At 44.8% G+C, this 23,652-nt stretch overlaps 1 protein-coding gene across 4 annotated transcripts in view; it reads right to left on the reverse strand.

The window, feature by feature from the left end:
- The window catches only part of ENO4 (enolase 4), a 68,096-nt gene that overhangs the window by 30,909 nt on the left and 13,535 nt on the right, over positions 1–23,652 (reverse strand). For 3 of the 4 annotated variants that reach the window (XM_075935394.2, XM_075935397.2, XM_075935392.2), the window contains exons 4-8: positions 22,247–22,392; positions 10,096–10,262; positions 9,683–9,814; positions 7,673–7,738; positions 5,242–5,304 (exon numbers count right to left, since the gene is read on the reverse strand). In XM_075935394.2, coding sequence (XP_075791509.2) covers positions 5,242–5,304; positions 7,673–7,738; positions 9,683–9,814; positions 10,096–10,262; positions 22,247–22,392 — 574 coding nt within the window. The remainder of the gene's footprint in view (positions 1–5,241; positions 5,305–7,672; positions 7,739–9,682; positions 9,815–10,095; positions 10,263–22,246; positions 22,393–23,652) is intronic. The other variant, XM_075935395.2, reaches the window with a different exon arrangement.

Consider the following 23,652-nt stretch of genomic DNA (forward strand, 5'->3'; position numbering starts at 1 on the left):
CTTTATTGAAAAAATTGGATAGTTTGCAACTGAAAATATTTGACTTCCATTTAAGGCAACTGATTTAATTTTGTGTAAAATTTTGCATAATAAAGGATGTCATTTTTTAAAAAAATGTTCAATTATATAGTTACACATTCTGATCAGATCTACTTGATGTGATATTTGTGTGTGGTTGTGGTTTGTTGTGTATGTGTGGGTTTTTTTTTTTTTTTTGCTCCTCAACAAAAAATCCTGGGTGGGGTGGAAGTTGGGGGGTCCCGCTGTTACCTCAGTTTGCAGTTAAGAGTTATAAGGTTGTGTGAAAGAAACTTGTGAGATGTTATGAGTGCGGACCATATCAAACTAAGATATTGGTTCGAACTAAGGGTATTCGAACTAGTAGTTAATTCGGACTATCTACATTAGTCCGGACTAAGGAAAGGGACTAGATAGAGGCTTCCCACCTTTTTGCCCACTGCACATGGCACTAATGCTTTGCACTCAGCCCCAAACAGCTTTGCACTCAGCACCAAATGGCTTTGCACACGGCTCAAAATCTAAGCACACTACCCGCAAAATTGTGCACCCGGCACCCTTGAGGTTTTCCCGCCTCAGAGAGTTTATATACCTTGGCTAAACAGGAGTTCTGGTTCTGGATTCTTCACTCCACCTGAGAGCGACTACCTTGACTTTTGAACCAGTTCCATTTTCTTTTGGTTTCGTAGTTTTCCTTGTCAGTGTGTATGAGAGAGTGAAAGAGTGTGAGTGTAGACAGTCATGTGTTAGTGTGAGAGTGGTGGGTATTTTTGGGGTTTTGGTGACCTGTGGAGTATTCCTGGGTCTGAAGACCAATTGGTTCCCCACAGATTACATTCGGAGAGCGGAAGGCCTTCGATGATAATCTACAGCCTGCCTACCCTAACCCAGAGGGCTTGGTCCAGTGTCATCATGGGACTCCTCACAGTTCCTCTGCCAAGGCTTGCAATTAGCTGCGGCATTGAGGTCGTGAGCTCCTCATGTGTCTACACCACGTGATTGTAAAGTATACTCCTTGTGTATCTAGGGATCTTTTCTATCTTCTTAATTTTCAGGGATAGGGAGGGAACTGTTTAGGAAGTTATTACCTGCTGTTCTGTATTTCAAATTTTACAATATATGGTTGGGCTCCAAATTAAGTCTCTTGTGTCTTATTTCCAGGAAAATCCGTGCCGGTGATAGATACGGCCTTGAGTAATTGGCCTCAGGCAAGCTCTCTTCTGGGACTTGGGACATTTAACATCAATCTCAAGTTAGAGCGCGTCCAAATTAGGTTTCAAAATGAATCATTACTGCGTCCCAGGGTAACACCGCCAATACAGTTCGAATTGGGCCCCACACTTCCTAAAGCAAGCCCTGCTGGGGACTAAGAGGTCAACTGTACCTAGCCAGGTAGCAGGCATCAAATAGAAATGCAAGTACGAATTTCAAACTGGGACAGAGGAATTTTTGGTTTTTCCCTTCTTTGTCCTTGAGCAGTTTTCTCCAGATACTGAGGGGGACAGACAAAATGTCTCTATCCAAGAAAAGATTCTTCACTATATATCAGTAGGGTAAAGTTTAGATAAATCCATTAGGTTTTATTGTTTTATGGTTTGGGAATGGGAATCTGATGACGGTGAATTTAAAAATGGGTTTTCCTCTCCTTTGTAGCTAAGCTTTTGGCCCTTGGGGGTCCTCCATGAGTATATTAATTGGTGACTTTTCCATCTAGTCATTATGCTAGCAACAGGAATATTGTGGTGATAATAAAAGTTCTTTCTCTTCTTTTTTTTTTTACTAACCTGGTATTGGTTAATTTTTTTGTGTCCTGGTTTTAATTTAGGGCTGAGATTTCCTAAGTGATCTCTTCCCTAGTTTTCTTACCATTACTTGGGTGGTGGCAGTGGATTTTTATCCCTCAAAATCTAGGTTTTTAAAATTTTGGGGGGAAGTTTTATACCAAAACCTGGATAGACAAGGTTTTGGGGTACTTTTGTGGGTCCCCACTTCTGCATTCATTGTGCCAGAGTGGGGATTTAGCCTTTACAGTATTGAATATACTAACAAATATAGCTGAAGTCATATACTGGTAACCTGATGCTACCATTTAAACAGATTGAGAACAAGTTATGTGAATGACTATAATAGCTGTCCTGGGTTCTGTTGAGGAAGAATTTAGTTGGAAAGTGACACGCTGTGTCTGCTTAAACTCATGATGCACTAAAGAAGTAAGATCCAAAAGAAGGAGCAGAAGATTAGCTATAGAGACTGAGCTGAGGACTTTCTCTCATATACATTTGGAGAGATAGGTACAGTTCAGATTAATGTGAGAGAGTGTGTCTCATACTAGGTGGAAGAGGTGAAAAGACAATTTATTTCGCTCATAGTTATCTAGATACAGCATTAAGAAAGAATAAGATCCTGCAATGGAGAGTGTATTAGCGAAGCAGTCCACCTGAGTGCTATCAAATTCCCGGCAGAAGGCTTAAGTTTGTGTTTTCATGTGATTTCTCTAAGTTTCTTTTAGATTTCTTGATTTTTGCTTCCTCCTGACCTCTAGTTTACACCTAAAACTTAGCTTGACCTAGCTACATTGCTACAAGAATTAGTTAAGCTGACCTAAGCCCTGGTACAGATACTGTGAAGGTTATGTCTACTACACAGAAGTTAGATGCTTGCAGCTGGTCCTTGTCAGCTGACTTGGGCTCCTAGGGCTGTTTAAGGGCGGTATAGATTTTCAGGCTCAGATGGGAGCCTGAGCTCTCAGACACTTCAAAGGAGAAAGGTCCCAGAGCTCAGGCTCTAGTACAAGCCCAAACATCTACACCACAGTTACACAGTCCCTTACCCTAAACCCTACAAGCCTGACTCTGCTGACACAGGCCAGCCACTGAGTGCAAACATACCTTAAGAGTTGATGAAAAATTCTTCCTAGCTACCATCTCTTGTGGGGGTAGAATAATTCAGTGAGGGGAGAAAACCTTACTGTAATGTGTAGCTATACTTTTGGGCTACAGTACCACAGTGCCAAAGCTGTGCAGTTGTACCATCTGTAGCAGAGCCAAGCCCTTTGACACCAGTCTCTTATTTAATCCTTTTGACCTGTTTAAGTAAAGCAAATACAGTAGAGTCCCGATTATCTGACCTAAACGGGACCGACAGGTGGTCAGATTACCGAAAATGTTGGATAATAGGGAGTACAGGGAGGGAGGGATAGCTGCTGGCGCCGCTTGGTCCCCATCCCTGCCTGGCCTCTTCCCTCCCTGCAGCTCCCGGGCGCGGGCTGGGAGAATGTCTCCGCTCACTGCCCTATCGCTCTCCTGGCGCTGCTGATGCTGCTCCTGCCGGCACCACTTGGAACCCATCCTTGCTTGGCCCCTTCCCTCCCTGCAGCTCCCGGGTGTGGGGCCATTCTCCCAGCCCGCACCCGGGAGATGCAGAGAGGGAAGAGGCCTGGCAGGGATGGGGACCAAGCAGCTCTGGCAGGAGGCTCCAACCCATGGGAGGCTTCTGGAGCCTCTTCAACCGGGGAGGCTGCATGAGGCATAGCAGTGCAGGGTGGCTGGCCTTGAGGGCTGCATACTTGTGCTGCGCTTGGCTGACAATGGTCTGTGGCTATGTCGGATAAAGCGGAATGTCGGATTACCGAAGGTCGGACAATCCAGGCTCTACTGTAAGTAGTCTAAAATTGATCTGCCCTGGAAAACAGGTTGTCAGAACAAGATTATAACAGGGACTCAGTCTTGAATGGTTATACACTAATAGAGTGCCTGCTAGCATTGTGTTAACAAAACATAGAAGTCCCTTATATAGACTATTTACATTGCTAAAAATATATTTTTAGGCTGTATCTACATTGGTGCGATGTTGCGCCAAAGCGGCTGCTTTTGCACAAAAACATGCTGCCTGTCTACACTGGCGGGGAGTTCTTGCACAAGAACACTGACATTCTAATGTGTGAAATCAGTGCTTCTTGCGCAAGAACTATGATGCTCCCGCTCAGGAATAAGCCCTCTTGCGCAAGATGCCAGTGTGGACAGGCAACATGAATTTCTTGCTCAAGAAAGCCCGATGGTTAAAATGGCCATCAGAGCTTTCTTGCGCAAGAGAGCATCTACACTGGCACGGATGCTCTTGCGCAAAAGCGCATCTCTTGCACAAAGGCACATACCAGTGTAGATGCTCTTTTGCGCGAATACTTTAACGCAAGAACTCTTGTGTTAAAGAGTATTTGTGCAAGATCATGCCAATGTAGACGTAGCCTCAGATAAAATAGTATATTGACATTTCATTCATTATGGGGCTTTATATATTGCATAGCCAACTCTCAAAATATCATTTCATCAGCCTCTTCAGGCTAAAAAAGAATGTAACAAATAAAAAACCAACCCTTCTATATTAAGCAAAACTTCCAAAACTTCAGTAGCACATCATGCACCCTAAAATCCATTAAAATTTTTAATAGCTTTGGTTTTAATTATTTATAATACCTAAGTAGATGTTTGACAATAGAATTTACAGTTTCAGAGGGGTGTGGTAAGTCAAGTAGAGTGGTTCCCCATGCAGTTGTGCCACTGGGGTAGGAAGCAATACAGTGGGCATGCCTACACAGCAGGGCAAAAGTCAAATTAAGCTATGCAACTTGAGCTTCATCAAGTGTGTAGCTTAAGTTGAAATAGCTTAATTTGTCTTTTGGCGCTGTCTACACAGCAGGAAGTCAAAGGAAGGACACTCTTCCTTCAATTTCCCTTACTCTTCGTAAAATGAGGATTACAGGAGTCGGAATAAGAAGTCCTTCAGCTCACCTTTATATCAAAATAATGACTTGCAGTGTAGACATGCTCTTTGTTATTTCAGAATAATGTTGGTTATTTTGAAAAAACACTGCTGTACCAACATAGCCAATGGGTCACAAATCATGCATGCAATTGACTCAAGACACTATGTAGTGGGAGGATCACGCTCTCTGCTGCTTCACTGGCCTCCCAAAATCTTCCTCCTCAATGCATCAGGGTCTCCACAAGAAGAACCACATGGAGTTTCTTATCACATTTTGAGGGGTGAGGTTGGTGTTAGTAATATAATCGAAAAAACACTTCCTATTATGCAAAATGTAGAAGTCTTGGCTTTGACTTTTTAAAAGGGCCACTGTAAATGAACATTTTATAACATAGAATGTTTGAGCTTCCTGTTGTTCATCATAATCTTTTAGAAGTTTAAAACTAAAATCTTTTTTCTTACCGGAGTTTTTTTCACTGCACTACGTGCACTGCCTTTTTTATTGTCTGTTAGCTGAGGGCTGGACTGTTGGGGAAAAAGAGCAATGAAGCAGTGTGTTTGTGAAAATTCAAGGATTACACAGTTATTTCAGGGAGAGAAAAGAAAAAAGGAGTTGAACAAACTTTGATTTTGTAAAGTTAAATGTTTCTTTAGATTTGAAAACATTATTTTGGAAAACACACAAAAAAAAAAAGAGTATTCCATGAACAGTATGTTACAAAGAAAATGATATTGTTTTATTATCACACAATAATTCATCTCCAAATGTTCATTTCAAAGAAGAATGTGCATTGTTGCTTTTTCCAGATTTTCACTTGCTATGCCAGCTGCATATGTACTTTCCAATCCTTACGAAATGTATGCATGCATGTAACTTTATACACTTTGGGTGCAGCTATACAGCACCCTAAACTCGCAATAAGATACGCACTTTGCACTACGTAAATTGTGTATATTATTTTGAAAATATTTCTAAATTTGAAGTTTGGCATGTCCAGGGCTCAACAAATCATGTAATCTACTCGCCCATGGCAAGTAGATTACAAGCCGGCACAGCCAGCACCACACGATCTGCTCATGCGGAGCGCGATCTGCGCATGTGCAGCTCGGAGAACCGCGTGGCTGGCGAGCTCTGGGCATGTCTACACAGCATCAAATTTCAAAATAACATGCTATTTCAAGCCATCCCTTATACCTCACGCAACGAGGTTTACTGGGATGGCAAAATAGCGTGCCTATTATTTTGTAAAATATTTCAAAATAATGGGCAGCTTGTGTAGAGGCAAGGTAGCTATTTCGGGATACCTCCGGTATCCTGAAATAGCTGTGCAGTGTAGAAGTATCCTTGGTCAATAATCATATTGATAAATTTGTGTGTAAATTTAAACATGTGTTTGGAGAATCAGGGTCATTTCTTTTACACTGTACTTGGTGCTGTATTGTGGTTCCTTCTTGGAAATATAATGGAAGAGCTAATTGTCTTGTGTTTGTGAAAATGTTCTATCCTGATGAAAATTCAATGTCACCAAAGGTGTGTGTTTGAGAGACAGAGAGAGAGAGATAGAGAAGGCAAAAGACATTGTTAACCCACTTAAGTTTGCCTGTGTCATGCCCATCCAGTTCAACAAATTCAGTAAAACTAAAACTTCGTAAAGCCAGAAAATACAGATAGATACATTTCCCCTAGAGCTGGCAATAATCACTGAAAATTATCTGCATGCACTCCGTTCATTGTGTTGACTGTAGTAGGTGTACTAAATGATGGAGGAAAAAAGTGGAGCAGCTTGGAAGAACTGTGATTTTGATATGAAGAGGTCTGGGTCTGAGTCCCCTCATATATGTTATTAAAGGAGAGATATGTATGGGTGTCAGCATTAGTTCAATTCAGAACTGTGTAGGTTTTGTCAGTAGCAGGGAGTAGAGTTTTATTGCATGGGTATTGTCAGTAGAGAGGTGGGATATGAAAGAACTCTGTGGATTTAACGTTGGGTACGGGAAGGTCCCCATCCTCACCTCCTTGAATTCCAAGCCCTCTTCCCTTCTCTCCACCCATTTCCATGTATTTCCCTTCCCCATAAAACTTACATCCCTCACTGCATACCTGACCCTCTCTTCTCTTTTTACCACTTACTCTTGCAATCTTCACCCCTTCCCTCCCAGTGAGCACTCGGCATGTGTAATTTATTTTCCTTTCAAAAATAGTTACAGAACCTTCTATCTCAAAAATACCCTTGATATAGGCAGCTGTTTCCACAATTGTTTACAGTTCATTCATAGATTTCAGCCCAAGATTTCAAACGTCAAAATTGCTAAGATCTGTAAACTTCACAAAATACTATTTATTATTTTACTTTTCTGGAGCCTGTCTCTCAGATAACCATTTGTTAAATGGCCCCAAATTTGGATCACTGATTTTACCTCACCACCCTCTTAAGCAAACCAAATTTCAAGGCAATCTAATTACCTTACAGATTTTAGGCCACTTAGAACAGTCAAGCTTTAAACAGAAAGCTGGTCTTAATATTAACTATAATAGAACTATTGCTCTGCTATATTGTGTCTATAATATGTGAGCATGTGAAATAAATTCATTGGCTATATTGGACCTAGAGTGATCAGACAGTAAGTGTGAAAAATCAAGGACACTTCTTGAGCGGGGGAGATAGTTGCATATATAAGACAAAGCCACTAATATTAGGATGGTCCTGATAATATCCAGACATCTGGTCACCCTAATGCCATAGAAATGTAACACATGGCCCAATTTTTTCAATATACACAGGCAACAGATATGAATGTCAATACATCTTTTTTCCTGTATTAGAAAGGCCATGTTAAATATATCAGCAGTATTAGCTCAACAAATTGTTAAATTAGGATTAGTTTTTCTTACCCCTTTACCTACAGGATCCAGCAACCTCACCATTTGTTTCTGAATATCCAGAAGCCTTTCAATGCCCTTTAAATTAAATAATAATAGTCAACCAAACCAGATTATTTTGTATTAAGAATGTAAATAAAAACACGGGGAAATTTACTTTTATTTTAAAAAAGGTGTCCTAACGCACACATTCCAATGCAGTTTTTTATTTGGTAGGTCTGATTAGCAGAAAGGAAAAAAAAAATCACATGCTATCCACAGCCTTCTGATTGGGTAAATCTGTCCAATGTTAGAGAACCAGGAGCAGTGGAGCTAGCACCAATGATTCCTTGTCGTGGTGAATGTGAGTATGAAGAAAGATATCCTGTTCAACCCCAAGAAGAACCCTACTTCAATTAACAACGAGCAGACTGATTGGTCTATCCCCTTAAGATCTAAGAAGAGGAGGAAAGCTAGAATACTGCCCATCTCAAAAAGTGATGCAGGCACCAGGAAAGAAAGCCACCTATCTATGCGCCACCCCATGACATGTAATTTCAGCTAAGGGATGTTGTGGGAGAAGTCCCCAATGGATTGAGGAGATGATATTTAGGGGTCAAATATTATCTGTATATCAGACCATGTCTACTAATTAGCACTTTCCTAGCTCTATCTAAGTAAGGGCTTGTCTATACAAGGATACTCTGATAAATTAATCTGAATTAACTTTTAAAGGAGGTTAGTTAAACTGTATTAAATGTCTGAGTGGATTCTCTTATTCAGAATCCAGAATATGATTTAGAGTAATTCACTCCCAAAGTGAATTGTGCTAAAGTGAATTAAGGGCACGTTCTTTCTGAATCAAAGCGTCCACCCAGGATTTTAATGCAGTTTAACTAACCAACATTAAATTCACACATTTAGTTAATCTGGATTAATTTTTCTGAGTGTCTTTGTGCAGACAAGCTCTAAGAAATTGGCATCTGAACACCTCACAAGCACTTATGTTCATCTCCCACAACTCTGTGAAGAAGGAAAGTATTGTGATCTCAATTTTATAAGCAAGGAACAGAGGAACAGAGAAGTTAAGGTAACACAGAAAGGTGGCAATCAGAAACTGAACTCCAATATCGAGTCATAATCTACTGCTTAACCACAAGACCTCTTCATCTTCAACTGAATAAGGAAAAGATTAACTGTCCCTTCCTAAATCATATGCCTTCATATTATGTTAATCATGCCTACACAGGTGCACTAGTGGAAGCAGAGGTCACTGTCGATAACATAACTACACAGGGGGCATGATGTACTTGTAGCAAAGAATCTTCACTCCCCCACTCCAGCACCCAGGAGGTATTATGCCTTTGAAAGGCACAATGTCTGAAACTCCATCAATAGGTTATGGTGGCAATTATAAACAACAAGAGTTAAGATCAACTACTTTGTTCAGGTCACTGGCATACAAAACAGAAGCTACATGCATATGAGGCAGGCATTGTATGAAGATATATTCTGTAATGCCACATATAGTTAAGCAAATAAGGTGTTGACCCAGCCTGCTCTTATCTACCCTTTCTGCCCCTTTAATGGGTTTCTGTTCTTCTTTGCTTTCCCTTCTACACTGTTTCATTTTAAAAACAATTTGTTCCCAAAGATTTTGTATCTTATTGTGTACTTTTTTTAGGGTCATTCTTTTACTGTGTGCTATGCACTGAATGATATTATGATGTATTACCTATGAATGGCAAGTTGCATTTTATATAAGCCATTTTATATGCTTCCATTGTATTTCAGAACTCTGCTGCTGCTTTTAATTAAATTGATTCCTGTGATCCACTAGACACTCATACTTTACATTTGGAGAGCTGCAATATAAAACATTCCATATTCTAACCATTCAGTTCTGCAATAATATTTTGTTAAAGAAAATTTTGTCTCTCCTGCAAATAGAAATTTAAAAAATCACTTTTTTGGAACTGTATCTAAAAGATATGTGGTCAAAATTATTATATCAATTAAAGTGAAAATAGTAGCATACAGTACTTGTTTAACTGTTAACTCTGTGGGTGGGATGAGCATCACTTCTTTCATTAAGTTCAGTTTTCCAGATGATGATTTTCCACAGCTCAACAGAGTGACCATTGGCAGTGGCACAATAAATTTCTTAGGCAAATCCTGAAATTGAGAGAACCTTGTGAAAATAAACTCTTTAACTCTTATTGTTTAACCCAGTGTTTTCTTTATTTTCATTACAGACTGATCCAAAGCCCATTCAAGTGAGTGTAAAGATTCCCTCCATTCACCTCAATGAATTTTGGATTATGTAACATAAGGAGTCATCTGTCTATGGATATCAAACTATACAGCTTTCCGGAACATTGAACATTCCTGAAGTACACAACTTTGGAACAATGACTACAGCTGAGGAAAAATGAAAAGAAAATATAGACAAGTACCTGGTGTTTCATCAATGCAAGATGTAAGTACAAAGGTGTTTTGTTAATGCTGGCACCAGTTTTAGCAACAGCAAGTGATAATCCCCCAATGGCTATGCTACCACAGAGCACAGGTTCAATGGGTTCCGCAGGTGGAATTGGTTTCTCTGCAACAGAAGTCTTCTTCCCTAAGGTGATTAAGAATATTGACTAAATGTTTTCTTGGTTTAAAATTCAGTTATATACCTACAATCAGAATTCTAAAAAAAAGTAAAATATTTCCATTTAAGCATCATGCATATTATATGATGCACTAATACTATCTTAACTATTAATTTGATCTTTATTTCAATTAATGAATCTTTTTCATGTATCTTGCAGTCCTTACCGCTATCCATTCCAACTCCTTTCCGATTTTAAATCCCTCCTCAAAATTCACTTCCTTCAGCTTTTACCCACCAATCTCTATGTTATCTTTTGCCCTTCTCTGTATTTAGATGTAATAATCTAATCTCTCAAGCTCCATACACAAAGGGCTCGTCTACACTGGCCCCTTTTCCGAAAGGGGCATGCTAATTTCACAGGTCGTAATAGGGAAATCCGCGGGGGATTTAAATATCCCCCATGGCATTTAAATAAAAATGTCCGCCGCTTTTTTCCGGCTTTTAGAAAAGCCAGAAAAGAGCGTCTACACTGGCCCCGATCCTCCGGAAAAAAGCCCTTTTCCGGAGGATCGGGGCCAGTGTAGACACTCTTTTCCGGCTTTTCTAAAAGCCGGAAAAAAGCGGCGGACATTTTTATTTAAATGCCGCGGGGGATATTTAAATCCCCCGCAGATTTCCCTATTACGACCTGTGAAATTAGCATGCCCCTTTCGGAAAAGGGGTCAGTGTAGACGTAGCCAAAGTATTCTTTGCACGTTGTTGTAAACCTCATCCCTCCCTTTCTTTTTTGTTCTCATCATTTTCTACATTTATCTAGTTTACATTATAAGCTGATTGAGACAAAGTGCACCTTTTGTTTTCTGCAAAGCAACATGCACATTATGAAGAATAATATAGCACCCTTTAGTTATGAGCTCAGGGGACCTGATTTTCAAGTGTTCAACACCCACAATTTGGGCTAGATTTTTCAAAAGTCCTCAGCTTGCAATATACCTCCTTTGAAAATCCTATCATTATTTTGGTTTCTAAATACATGCTCTTTTGACAATCTGACCCTACATACAAGCATCCCAGAGTAATGTTCAATAACAAAAGAAAAATACAACAGAGTACATTTATAATACTGTAACTGAAGATTCAACCAAATAGGACCTTGACTACATTTACAGCATATGATAGATAACGCCACTTACACCCACAGAGTGAAGAGTCTCACAAATAGGATGGAGTAAGTGAATGATCAAAAGCTAAAGCAAACAGTTATTTTGTTCTGCAACCAGAGTACATTTTAAAACTCACTACTGGAAATTGAGTATCTGCCACGGCTTCACTGTGAGTCACAAGTGGTAGCTATTGACTTCTATAGCCAAAACTGTCTTAAATAAGTGTGAATTTGTCTATTTTTACATTCAGCAAGAAATCAATAATGACTAACTACATAGTCAATGACAGCTGGGTATCAAAACCCCCTAACTAAAACTACTGTGTGACACAAAAGATCACATCTGATGATGGATGTAACTGGGAATAAACATATCTAATAATCTAAGTTGGAAAGTATATGTATATTTGCATTAATGTACACGTTTATAACACAATCTCAAGACATTACACAGATATTACAAAATAAGCAGAAAGACAAGAAGAGAGAGTTACTCACCTTGTGCAGTAACGTCTATTCTTTGAGATGTGTGTCCCCCTGGCTGCTCCACTCAAGGTGCTGGGCTCGTCCTGGTGCTGGAAACCAGAGGATTTTTGGTAGCAGTAGCCCTACTGGACTGCACATGCGCGACTGCTGCCTTGCGCCGCTCAGCTGAGAGCAATCTGGTCTTGTCAGTTTCCCTCTCAACCGGAAGCATCTGAAAAAGAGAAAAACAGAAGCTCCGAAGCAAGGAGGAGGGAGGGACATGGAGCACCCACAGGGACACACATCTCGAAGAACAGACGTTACTGCACAAGGTGAGTAACTCTCTCTTCTTCGTTGAGTAGCGTCCCCGAGGGTGCTCCACTTGAGGTGAGTACACAGCCATGGTCCAATGCTACACGCGTGCTTCAGACTTACTGCCTCTGCACTGTGGACAGGACAGCTTGGGCCACTGCTGAATCGGTCTTCAGTATGTTCGCCAGGGCATAGTGTTTAGCGAAGGTAAGAGCAGACGACCAGGTTGCTGCACGGCATATATCTCACAATGGCACACCCTTAAGATAGGCAGTGGATGCGACCATGCCTCTGGTAGAATGGGCATGAGGTCACGTTGGAAGCGATTTGTTATGCAGAGCATAACATCGTGTGACGCATGTGACAGTCAAGCTGGAGATGTGTTGTGTGGAAAGTTGTTTGCCTTTGGAATGCTTGGCTGTAGACAAGAACAAGCGCTGAGACTTCCTAAAGGCACATGTCCTGTCGAGGTAAAAAGCCAACTCTTATCTGACATCTAGCATGTGCAGTCGTGACTCTTCCTGGGAGGAGTGAAGTTTGGGGTAGAATGTCGGTAGACTTATGGGTTTGTTTATATGGAAGGCAGAATTCACCTTCGGTAAAAAGGTGGGGTGTATGCGAAGAACCACAACCATGGTCATAAAATATTGTGTACGGCAGATCAGCAGAGAGAGCCACTAATTCACTCACTCGGCAAGCTGACATCATGGCAAGTAGGAACACTACCTTCATTGTGAGCATTCATAAGTCACATGTCGCATGTGGTTCAAAGGGGAGGTGAGTCAGAGTGTCCAAGACTAAAGGCAAGTCCCACTGTTCCGGTGGGGTCCTGTGAGGTGGATATAGGTTGTTTAGCCCCTTTAAAAACCATTTGGCGAGAGGATGTGCAAATACCGAATAACTGTCGCTAGAGAGATGGAAGGACAAAATTGCCGCCAAAAGCACTCTGAGGGAAGGAATCGCCAACCCCACCAACTTTTAGGTGCAGAATATAATCTAGCACCTGTTGGATAGGTAAGAAGAGAGGGTCGAAATCTCTTGCTGAACACCAGGACTGGAACCGATACCATTTCTGAAGGTAAGTCTTGCGAGTAGTGTGTTGCCTGCTGTTAATCAACACATGCCTCACCTCCTGAGAACAGATTAACTCATGCTCTTGGAGCCAGCTAGGAGCCACGCCGTCATGTGCATGCGCTTGATGTGCGGATGGATCATTGTACCATGTTGTTGAGACAGTAAACTGAACAGCCTCGGTAGTCATTGTGGCTGGGCCACCGACATTCTCGACAATTGTGTTAGCCACGTTTGTTGGAGCCAAAAGGGCACTATCAAAATTACTGTTGCCCCTTCTAATGTTATTTTATCCAGAACCTTTGGAATGAGAGGGAGAGGAAGAAAGGCATAAAGCAGTTGGTGATGACTCCAGTCAAGGAGGAAGGCAACCCCCAAGGAATCTGTGCTGATGCCCGTCTGTGAGCAATACTGATGGCACTTCCTGTTGTGACGGGTGGTGAAGAGGTCTATATCAGGAAAGCCCCAGAGATGGAACAGGTTGCGAATGACTGTGTTGTGCAACTCCCATTCGTGTTGAGGAAGGAAGTGCCTGCTGAGGGTATCGGCGATAACATTGTCCTTGCTGGGAAGGTAAGATGTGATCAGGGTAATACCCTGCCAATTCACCCAGTTCCATAAACGTACCACTTCTGCACAGAGGGGGCATGAATGTGCGCCTCCTTGCCGAATGATATAATACACCGTGCATATGTTGTCGGTGAGAATCTGGATCGTAAGGCCTCGAATGATGTGGAGAAAGTGTTTGCAAGCATTAAATACTGCTCGTATCTCAAGGAAATTTATGTGCAAGGATTCTTGGGGCGTCCAGAGACCCTGAGCTCGATGTTCCTGCAAATGGGCTCCTCAGCCAAGTAGGGAAGCATCCATTGTGATCTGCAGGGAAGGCCTCTGGCTGTGAAAGGGGACCCCGTTAACATATTTCTGGGGTTGTTCCACCATGCCAGCGAGGTCCTGACCTGTTTGGGAATAGAAAACTGTCCTGTTTGTGCCATGTGTACTGGGCTTGTAAACAATGAACAGCCAATGCTGAAGGCTGCGCAGGTGGAGTCTCGCGTACAGTACCACATATGTGGTGGCTGCCATATGGCCAAGCAGTTGCAGTCAAGTAAGTATGCGGGATCTGGGAGAAATTGAAACAGTCTGTACCAAATCCCGGATTAGTTGGAACCTCTTCATGGGTGAGTAGGCTCTTGTGGTCAGAGAATCGAGTCTTGCACCGATGAACTCTAACTCATAACTCGGTGTCAAGGAGGACTTCTCAAAATTGATTATGAGCCTAAGAGTCTCAAACATTGTCACGGTAGTGGTAACTGCCCATGTGGCTTCATTGAGCATGGGGGCCTTTATTAGGCAATTGTCCAAATACGGAAAGATCATGATGTCGCGGCGACGAAGGTAAGCCGCTTCCACCGCCTGGGTCTTGGAAAACACTCGTGGCGCTGCTGAAAGTCCGAAAGGTAACATTTGGTATTGGTAATGGTCGGCTCCTACTATGAAACGAGGGAACCGCTTGTGGGCAGGATGTATTGTTATATGAAAATAGGTGTCCTGTAGATCGAGGGATGCGAACCAATCCCCTTTGTCGAAAGCTGGGATGATAGATGCTAACGTGACCATCTTGAACTTTTGTTTCCGCAGGTGGCGGTTGAGCCAACGTAGGTCCAGGATAGCCTCCTTCCTCCCCCCCATTTCTTCTGGGTGAGGAAGTAACAAGAGTAAAAACCTCTCCCACAAAATTGAGTTGGCACCCTCTCCACTGTTCCTGTAGTAAGCAAATGAGAGACCTCTTGTTGTAGAAGTGTCTCGTGAGAGGGGTCCCTGAAAAGGGACGGGGAAGGGGGGAGGGAGAAGGGATGGAACTGAAAGGGATGACGTATCCTGAAGCAACTATGTCATAGACCAAATGATTGGTTGTTATGAGACCAACGTTGTTGATAAGGTCTCAGCCGATGATGGAACAAGCCTTGCACGTTGTCTGGAGTCTCCGTCAAAGGGGTGGTACACAGTCCCTTGATTAGCACATCAAACCTGCTGCCGACCTTGCTGGTGGACGGGTGCTTTGTTAGGTTGTTGTTGTCGCTTTTGCGGACGTTGTCTCAGCCTCTGTTGTTCATATGGTCTGGCTCGAGGTGTCGCATAAGAGAAGGGCCTCTGTTTGTTATATGGCAGGTATCTCTTGCGTATATAGGGAGGTGTGTACATCCCCAGCGTTCGCAAAGTAATGTGGGAAGCCTTGCCCGACTGGAATACCTGATCAGTTGACTGAGCGAAGAATGACTTGTGATCAAAGGGTAAGTCTTCTACCTTGTTTAGTAGATCTTTCGGGGAAGCAGCTTGATGTAACCAGGAAGCACGACGCACGACTACAGAAGTAGCTGTGGCATGAGTCGCTGCATCAGCAGTGTCAAGAGTGATCTGCAATCCTGTTCAGGCCGTTGTGTAGCCCTCCTGTATTACCGCCTTTAGAATTTGACGCTTTGAGTCTGGTAAATGTTCTAAAAGGGGAACTAATTTTGAATAATTGTCAAAATCATGATTTGCGAGGGGAGCCGCATAATTACACATTATCAGTGCTGAAGTGGTGGAAGAGTACACTTTCCTGCCCAAGAGGTCTAGGTGTTTGGCCTCTTTGTCATTTACAGTATTTTTAGCCTGTGCTGTCTTGGACCTTTGTTGTGAGGTGTCCATGACAAGGGAATTGGGCTGGGGGTGAATAAACAAGAACTCCATACCCTTCTGGTTTATGAAATACTTCTTATCCGATTGTTTGTTGGTTGGCAAGGACATAGCTGGAGTCTGCTAGATGTTGTTGGCAATTTCCAAAATGGCGTCATAAAACTTCAATTTCTTGGAAGGTTGCAAGTTCTTAAGTAAAGGATGCTGTTTTAGTTGAACATCCGTAGTTTGAGTGTTCTGAGATTGAGCAACCCTCTTAAAAAGTTCTTGAAATTGCTTATGGTCTTCAGTTGGAGATAAATCTCCGGGGAAACTGCGTCGTCTGGCGACAAAGATGAGTGGTCGGCAGGGGAATCCGGGCTCTGAGGTTCCCGGCTTGGAATGTGGTTGTCTTGCTGTTCCTCATGAGTTTGGATCGAGGCAATGTCCTCCTCAGGAGTTGGTAGAACTGTCAGAGGGTGCAAGACATAGAGACACCGGTCTACTGGAGCACGGGGATCACAAACACAGGTACTTCCTGCCAAGTGAGTAATGATGTTTATGGTAGTAACAGTCGTAATACCATCTGTGATTATATGAGCCCGGTGAGCATCTCGGAGAATATCCTAGTAGTGTTACATACCAACGCAAATATCTTGAGGGTCTTGAAGACCCCGGTGAAATAGATCTAATGGAGTAGCGGGAGGGAGATTGAGAGTAATGCGCTTGTTAATATTTTCATGGCAGTGAGTGATAAGGTGACCTGTAGTAATGGTCCCTGGTTGATCTATAACGAGGAGCACGGTGATGGCTGCCAGTGTATGATGAGGTTGGTGACAAAGATCCAGGAGAAGAAACAGAACGGTTTGGTGTGAGCTATGGTGTTCAGACTCGTCTTGACTTGCGCTGTGCCTCAGTCTGCATGGAGCAGTTGAGAGGGGAAGAGGGTGCCACCTGCAATGAGGTGGGTGGTAAAGAAACAGTCTCCATAGACTGGTTGTAGCTCAGCTGAAGCACCGGTGCCACTGGAGTAGGTGCCGCTAGACTAGTGTAGCCAGACAGGAACCCCCCCTTGTAACATCCATTTTTGCTTGCCTGGAGCATCCAGGGCACACAGAGCAGAAAGCCCAGGCTGTGTGACTGTGAATGGCTGTAAACAGAGATACGCCAATTGCTGACCAAGAGGCTGCCAAGGAGTGCCCTTGACTCAAACCCATATTGATACGAACACACATCCGTCCGCGGGGGAAGGAATCTCTCGCCCAGTAAAAAAATGTCTAGTATTCACAATTTAGTTATCTCTCTCTTGCAAGTGTAAATTAACTTGAAACTTGCTTGTAAGAATGGCGCCACAAAACGGACCAGTACAATTCGGCATCTTAGATAAGAAAGAGGATACGGGCCCCAGGGGCATATAGATGGGTCCAGCAGCACATTTTCTCTGAGTGTCAATCTACCATCTATCTGCTGGTCGGGTTAGGTGTTTGATCTCCCGAGGTTCCAGAGGGGACGCCCACCTCGTATTCGTCTTTCCTAGGAATTGAGAGACTGGCCCTGGCCTGACACGCTGGAGTCGAGAGGCACGGAAAGGGGTAAAAATTGTACCTGGTTGTGGTCCTTTGCTTAAGTATATATATACATAGTGTTAGAGCTCTTTAAAGATTAAGCTGTCACTTGGTACCATTATTTCTATTTTCTATCTTTACCTTTTTCCTGTGATCACTTTTTTCCTGTGATCATTTTTAAGACCTATATATATCTATATATATATAGATATACAGGCAGTCCCCGGGTTACGTACAAGATAGGGACTGTAGGTTTGTTCTTAAGTTGAATCTGTATGTAAGTCGGAACTGGCGTCCAGATTCAGACACTGCTGAAACTGACCGCCAGTTCTGACTTACATACAGAATCAACTTAAGAACCCCAGGCGTCCCCAAGTCAGCTGCTGCTGAAACTGATCAGCAGCTGATTCCAGGAAGCCCGGGGCAGAGCAACTCTGCCTGGGGCTTCCTGTAGTCAGCGCTGGTCAGTTTCAGCAGAAGCTGACTTGGGGACGCCTGGGGCAGAGCAGCTGGGGTGCTGCTGGGTTGCTCCAGTAGCACCGCTCCTGGGTGCTACTGGACCAACCTAGCAGCACCCCATCTGCTCTGCCCCAGGGTCCTGATTCAGCCGCTGCTGAAACTGACCAGCAGCGGCTGAATCAGGACCTGGGGCAGAGCAGCTGGGGTGCTGCCGGGTTGGTCCAGTAGTGCCCAGAGCGGGCGCTGCAGGACCAATGGGCAGCGCCCCAGCTGCTCTGCCCCAGAGTCCAAAACAAAAGCCTGGTCTGCTGGGGGGGGGGGGAAGCACACTAGCTGCGCCCCCCCCTCCCCAGCAGACCAGGGACACGGGGAGCAGAGCCTCTGAGGCTTTGCTCTGCCAAAGCCTCAGAGGGAGGGACCCTGCTGCTGCTGCCGCTTCAATCTGGGTGCCTGTGGTCTGCTGGGGACCGTCCCCAGCAGACCACAGGCTCCCGGACTGAAGCCGCAGCCGCGGGGGGGGGTCCCGCGCCTCTGAGGCTTTGCCAGAGCAAAGCCTCAGAGGCGCGGGGAACCGCCGCTGCTGCCGCTTCAATCTGGGTGCCTGTGGTCTGCTGGGGACCGTCCCCAGCAGACCACAGGCACCCAGATTGAAGCGGCAGCAGCGGCGGTTCCCCGCGCCTCTGAGGCTTTCCTCTGGCAAAGCCTCAGAGGCGCGGGAACCCGCCCGGTGCCCCTGGTCTGCTGGAGACGGTCTCCAGCAGACCAGGGGCACCGGAGCAGCTTACGAACGGGGCTTTCTTGCCCCGACTTCCGGGGCGAGAAAGCCCCGTTCGTAAGTGCGGATCCGACGTAAGTCGGATCTGCGTAAGTCGGGGACTGCCTGTATAGATATATATATATTTGCTAGCATTTAAGAAATAGAGCAATAGCCATTGTAACCATATGCTTTTATAAGTCTTTTAATAAACCTGTAACTGTTTAAGCTTTAACCTGACTCCTCCAGTTGCTGTAACAGAACCAAGCACAATTTAAAAGAACTTCAGCCGGTCATAAAGGGACAGACATAGGGAAAGCTTGGGCGTTTGGATCTGTGTCACTCCCAGGTGACAAGATCCGTTGGGGCACCTTTTCAGCCTTTCCTAGGCTGCCCGCTGTGAAGGAACCCCTGTGTTCTAGCAGCTAAAATCTAAGTTGTAATAAGCTCTTCCTATATAACGGGGCGTCTGTTGGCCTGCTGGCCACCCTCTGCGACGGGACCCCGGTCCTAGCAGTAAAGACACGGACGTTAAACCTTTTCTCGGAAACATACACACACACACTGCCCTGACCATCGGCTGAGAACTAGTTAGTTGCGGGACTGGAGGATGCAGTGTCGGTGCCAAGGGCTGTGGAGTAACAGTGCCTGCCTGTGGCACTGATGCCGATGCCTCTGGCACCGAGGAAAGCGGAGGTGCAGTTGCCGGCACCGCTGCTGTGGATGCTGGCACAATTGCACTCATCTGCACATGCGCTGGATAAGCCGGTGCCAGGGCAGCCATTGTTGGCTTCAAACTGGCCATTGTAGCTGTTGCCGGTGCCGAGTCAGCTCGCAGCCCTGTCAATGGGATGCCTTGACAAAACGTGAGAGGTGCCCGATCTGTCTCCGACACTCACCCTCTCAGAGGGGTTAGAGGTCCTGTGAGGAGACCCTTGAGCCGGTGCACGAGCTTCATGCGTCCCTGAGGCAGTGGAAGACAGCTCAGTCCTTTCAGAGGTCTGAAGGGCTTTGTTAAATAAAAGCATCCTCAGCCTCAGCTCCCGGTCATGCCTGGCACGGGCGGTTAATTAGACCCTCTCCAAGGCATTTTATACACCACGAGCGCCCGTCCATGGCATCCTGGCACTGGGTGCATTTCTTAAAGCCAGGTGATCCTGGCATAGTCTTTATCTATTGACTGAAACTTAAAACTTGAACTATGACAAGAAAAATTCTTTTCTTTTTTAATAGAACTGTAACTACCAAGAAAACAACTAAGCTAACTCTAATAAACAGTAAACTGAGGAAAAACTCTATTTCTAAAACTCATCTCCCGTTCTTCTCAGACAGGAGGGGGAGCATGTCCTAACTCCATCTGTGGCTGCGGACAGTTGAAGGGAAACTGACAAGACCGGACCGCGCTCAGCTGAGCGGCGCAAGGCAGCAGTCGTGCATGCGCGGTCCGATAGGGCTACTACTACCAAAAATCCTCCGGTTTGCTGCGCCGGGACAAGCCCAGCACCTCAAGTGGAACACCCACAGGGACACTACTTGACAAAGAACAAGATAAATATGATGGGGGTATCAAAGGTGTTGGGTCACTCTCCAATTCCACAGAAAGAAGATAATAGAAAGGAGGCCATTTCTTTGAGCAAGGGAGGATGGCAACATGTACTGCCTTTTGTCCATATGTTTATAATCATTGGTTTCTACCACCCATTTGCTTTTGCGTTCAGCGTTCTTTTTGTGTTTCCCAATTTCTCTTCTCTTTTCCCCATTGGTTGTTCTCCCCATCTTCATTCCACTCACATTTTCCTGTTTATACCTATGGCTCCCACTTCCTCCATCATTTTCTTTTCTATAATCCATTCAGATCCTCCTTAATCTCATTCCTCAAAATGAAGAATGGACCCCCCTGGCTAGGCCAATCACAACTTGGAAAGAGGCTCTGTTACACTATCCCATGTGGCTGACTGAGCATGCTTTGTTCTCTCCTTTCCCTACCCCAAGTTCTGCAGTGGAGATTACTTATTCTCACTGCAGACTGGTGCTCTAATAGCCTTGGTCTATAACTCCCGTTATTTTGAAATAAGGGGATGGTTATTTTGAAATACTAACTCCGCTTCCCACATAAAATGACTCTTATTCACAACAGGGGTAGTGTGGATGTTCCAGTACTACTATTTTGAAATAACTACTCCCCAGAGTCATTCAAAGTACAGTAAACTTCCGATAATCCGGCACCTTTGGGACCCAGGGGGTGCCGGATTATCAGATATGTCGGACTATCGGAAGGGGGGGCTATGAGGGGTCTGGCGTGGGGGGGTGCCACCCCAGACCTCTCATAGCCCCCCCTTCCAATAGTCCGGCTCTGCCCCAGGCATCCCTGATTCAGCTGCTGCTGAAACTGACCAGCAGCGGCTGAATTGGAGACGCCTGGGGCTGGACTGCTGCCGGGTTGGTCGGGGTAACGCCGACCCTCGGCACAGCAAGACCAACCAGGCAGCACCCCAGCTGCTCTTGGGGACGCCTGGGGCAGAGCAGCTGGGGTGCTGCTGGGTTGGTCCCGCAGCGCCGCTCCTTGGCGCTACTAGATCAACCCGGCAGTACCCCAGCTGCTCTGCCCCAGGCGTCCCCAAGTCAGCCGCTGCTGAAATTGACCAAGAGCTGACTCCGGGAAGCCTGAGGCAGAGCTGCTCTGCCCCGGGCTTCCCTGAGTCAGCCGCTGGTCAATTTCAGCAGTGGCTGACTTGGGGATGCCTGGGGCAGAGCAGCTGGGGTGCTGCCGGGTTGATCTAGTAGCACCGAGGAGCGGCGGTGCGGGACCAACCCAGCAGCACCCCAGCTGCTCTGCCCCAGGTGTCTCCAAGTCAGCAGCTGCTGAAATTGACCAAGAGCTGACTCCAGCAAGCCTGAGGCAGAGCAGCTCTGCCTCGGGCTTCCTGGAATCAGCTGTTGGTCAATTTCAGCAGCGGCTGAATCAAGACGCCTGGGGTGCTGCCGGGTTGGTCCCGAAGCCCCCAGGGGCAGCGCTAGGGGACCTACCCAGCAGCGCCCAGCTGCTCTGCCTCCGGCTTCCTCTATTCAGCCGCTGGTCAGTTTTAGCAGCGGCTGAATAGAGGAAACTGGGGGCAGAGCAGCTCCAATGGTCCGGCTGCGGAGCACTTCCAGGTTCCTGATGGTGCCGGACCATCAGGAATGTCAGACCATCAGATGCCGGACCAATGGAGTTTTACTGTAATTACTTCCCAGTATTTCCTGGGGCTCTAAGTCAAGGTAGTGTGTCTACATTAAGAGAGCCTGCCTCAGACTAATTTTGAGACTTCCCTGTGGTGTGGACATGCTATTTCAAAATAGTTATTTCCAGAGTTAATATTTCTAAATAAATTATTTTGAAATAATTTCCTAGTGTAGACATGCCTGTAGTGAGGAACTGCAGCTACAGGTAGTGGAATATAGTTACAAAAGCACTGTAGAGAAGCACAGCTACCTTCAATGCCCATTGGGAGCTACAGAATGCACGCTACCATCTTTGTTGACTATCTTTTTCAGGAAATATTAGAAGAAAATAAATTAAAACCTAATTTGGGTCCCTTTTTTTTGCCAGTTGGTGTTACAGTTGAAACAGCGGGAACACATGGAAGTGCAGAAATTGCTTCTTTTTGTTCTTCCCTTTCAATTTCCATTCTTTCTTTTTCTTCTTCTACCTTCTTTGCAAAGTATTCTCTAAGAGGAAAAGAAAAGGCACAATGATGGGTTGCTTAAGAATATTATTAGGTAAAAGAGGAGCAAGCATGGGCTACTGAGAAAAATGCATCTTAGGAGATGAAGTAAGATCTATTCATGAGTCTGCTTCTGAGTTCTCATGTAAACCTGGGAAAGTCAATACATGTACACTTTTCTGCCTTAGTCTAGCCAACTCTAAAATAGGTTTAATAATGCACAACACAAAGGGATGTTATAAAGCTAAGTAGATATGTACTTTGAAAACTTTGGACAAAAGAAGTAACAGAAGGGGAAAGTATACCTATCCAAATGAGAGTGCCAGTGCTGGTTAGTAATTACACTCCATTTTAAGCTATTTCAAATAGGAAGCCTAATCCGAACTACCTAGTCCGTGCCGTGTGTAGCTGCGGGCATAGAGTCCGAACTAGCAGACATTTAAAAATGGCGGCGCCCGGCAAGATGCAAATGAAGCCCGGGAAATTCAAATCCCGGGCTTCATTTGCAACTTCGGTTGCCTACATTAACCACCCTAGTTCAAACTAGGGTGGTAGTGTAGACATACCCTGAGGGTCCATGGAAGAACTTTAATGCTACTTATGTCCTGCAGGTCACTTGAAGAAGTAGCAGAGCTTCTGGCTGAGAAAGATTCCAACCTAAGCTCCATGAGCTGCTGAAGGAAAGACCCATGTATTGAAATCAATGGAAAGACTCCCATTGACTTCACTGGGCACTAGATCAATTCCATACATAGATCCAGTGTGTGAGGACTGTGGCTGATTTTCCAGATCATGACCAAAAATGGGGGAGGTACATATGTTGGCAGTATATTCTAAATCTCATCTTTGTATTCTGCACAATGTTGGTTTATTTGGATTTTGTACTTGCTGGAATTAGGGTTGCTAACTTTCTAATCACATAAAACCAAACCTCCTGCCTCGACCCTTCCCGTAGGCCCTGTCCAAGCTTCACCCACTGCTCACTCCATTGCCTGTCTGTCACTTGCTCTTCCTCTCCCTCACTCGCTTTCATTAGGCTGGACAGCGATGGGGTATAGGCTGTGGGCTGGAGGTGCAGGCTCTGAGAGGGCCCAGAAATTAGAGATTCAGAGTGTGAGAGGGCTCCAGTTGGGCAGGGAATACGGCATGGGGAAGCTCCAGCTGGGGGTGCAAGCTCTGGGATGGGGCTAGGGATGAAGGTTTGAAGTGCAAAAGGGGACTCTAGGTTAGGCAGGGGATTGAGGTGTGGAGGAAGTTTGGGGTG

The sequence above is a fragment of the Pelodiscus sinensis genome, chromosome 8 (genome assembly GCF_052426305.1).
Source record: "Pelodiscus sinensis isolate ZL-2025 chromosome 8, ASM5242630v1, whole genome shotgun sequence".
NCBI lineage: Eukaryota > Metazoa > Chordata > Testudines > Trionychidae > Pelodiscus > Pelodiscus sinensis.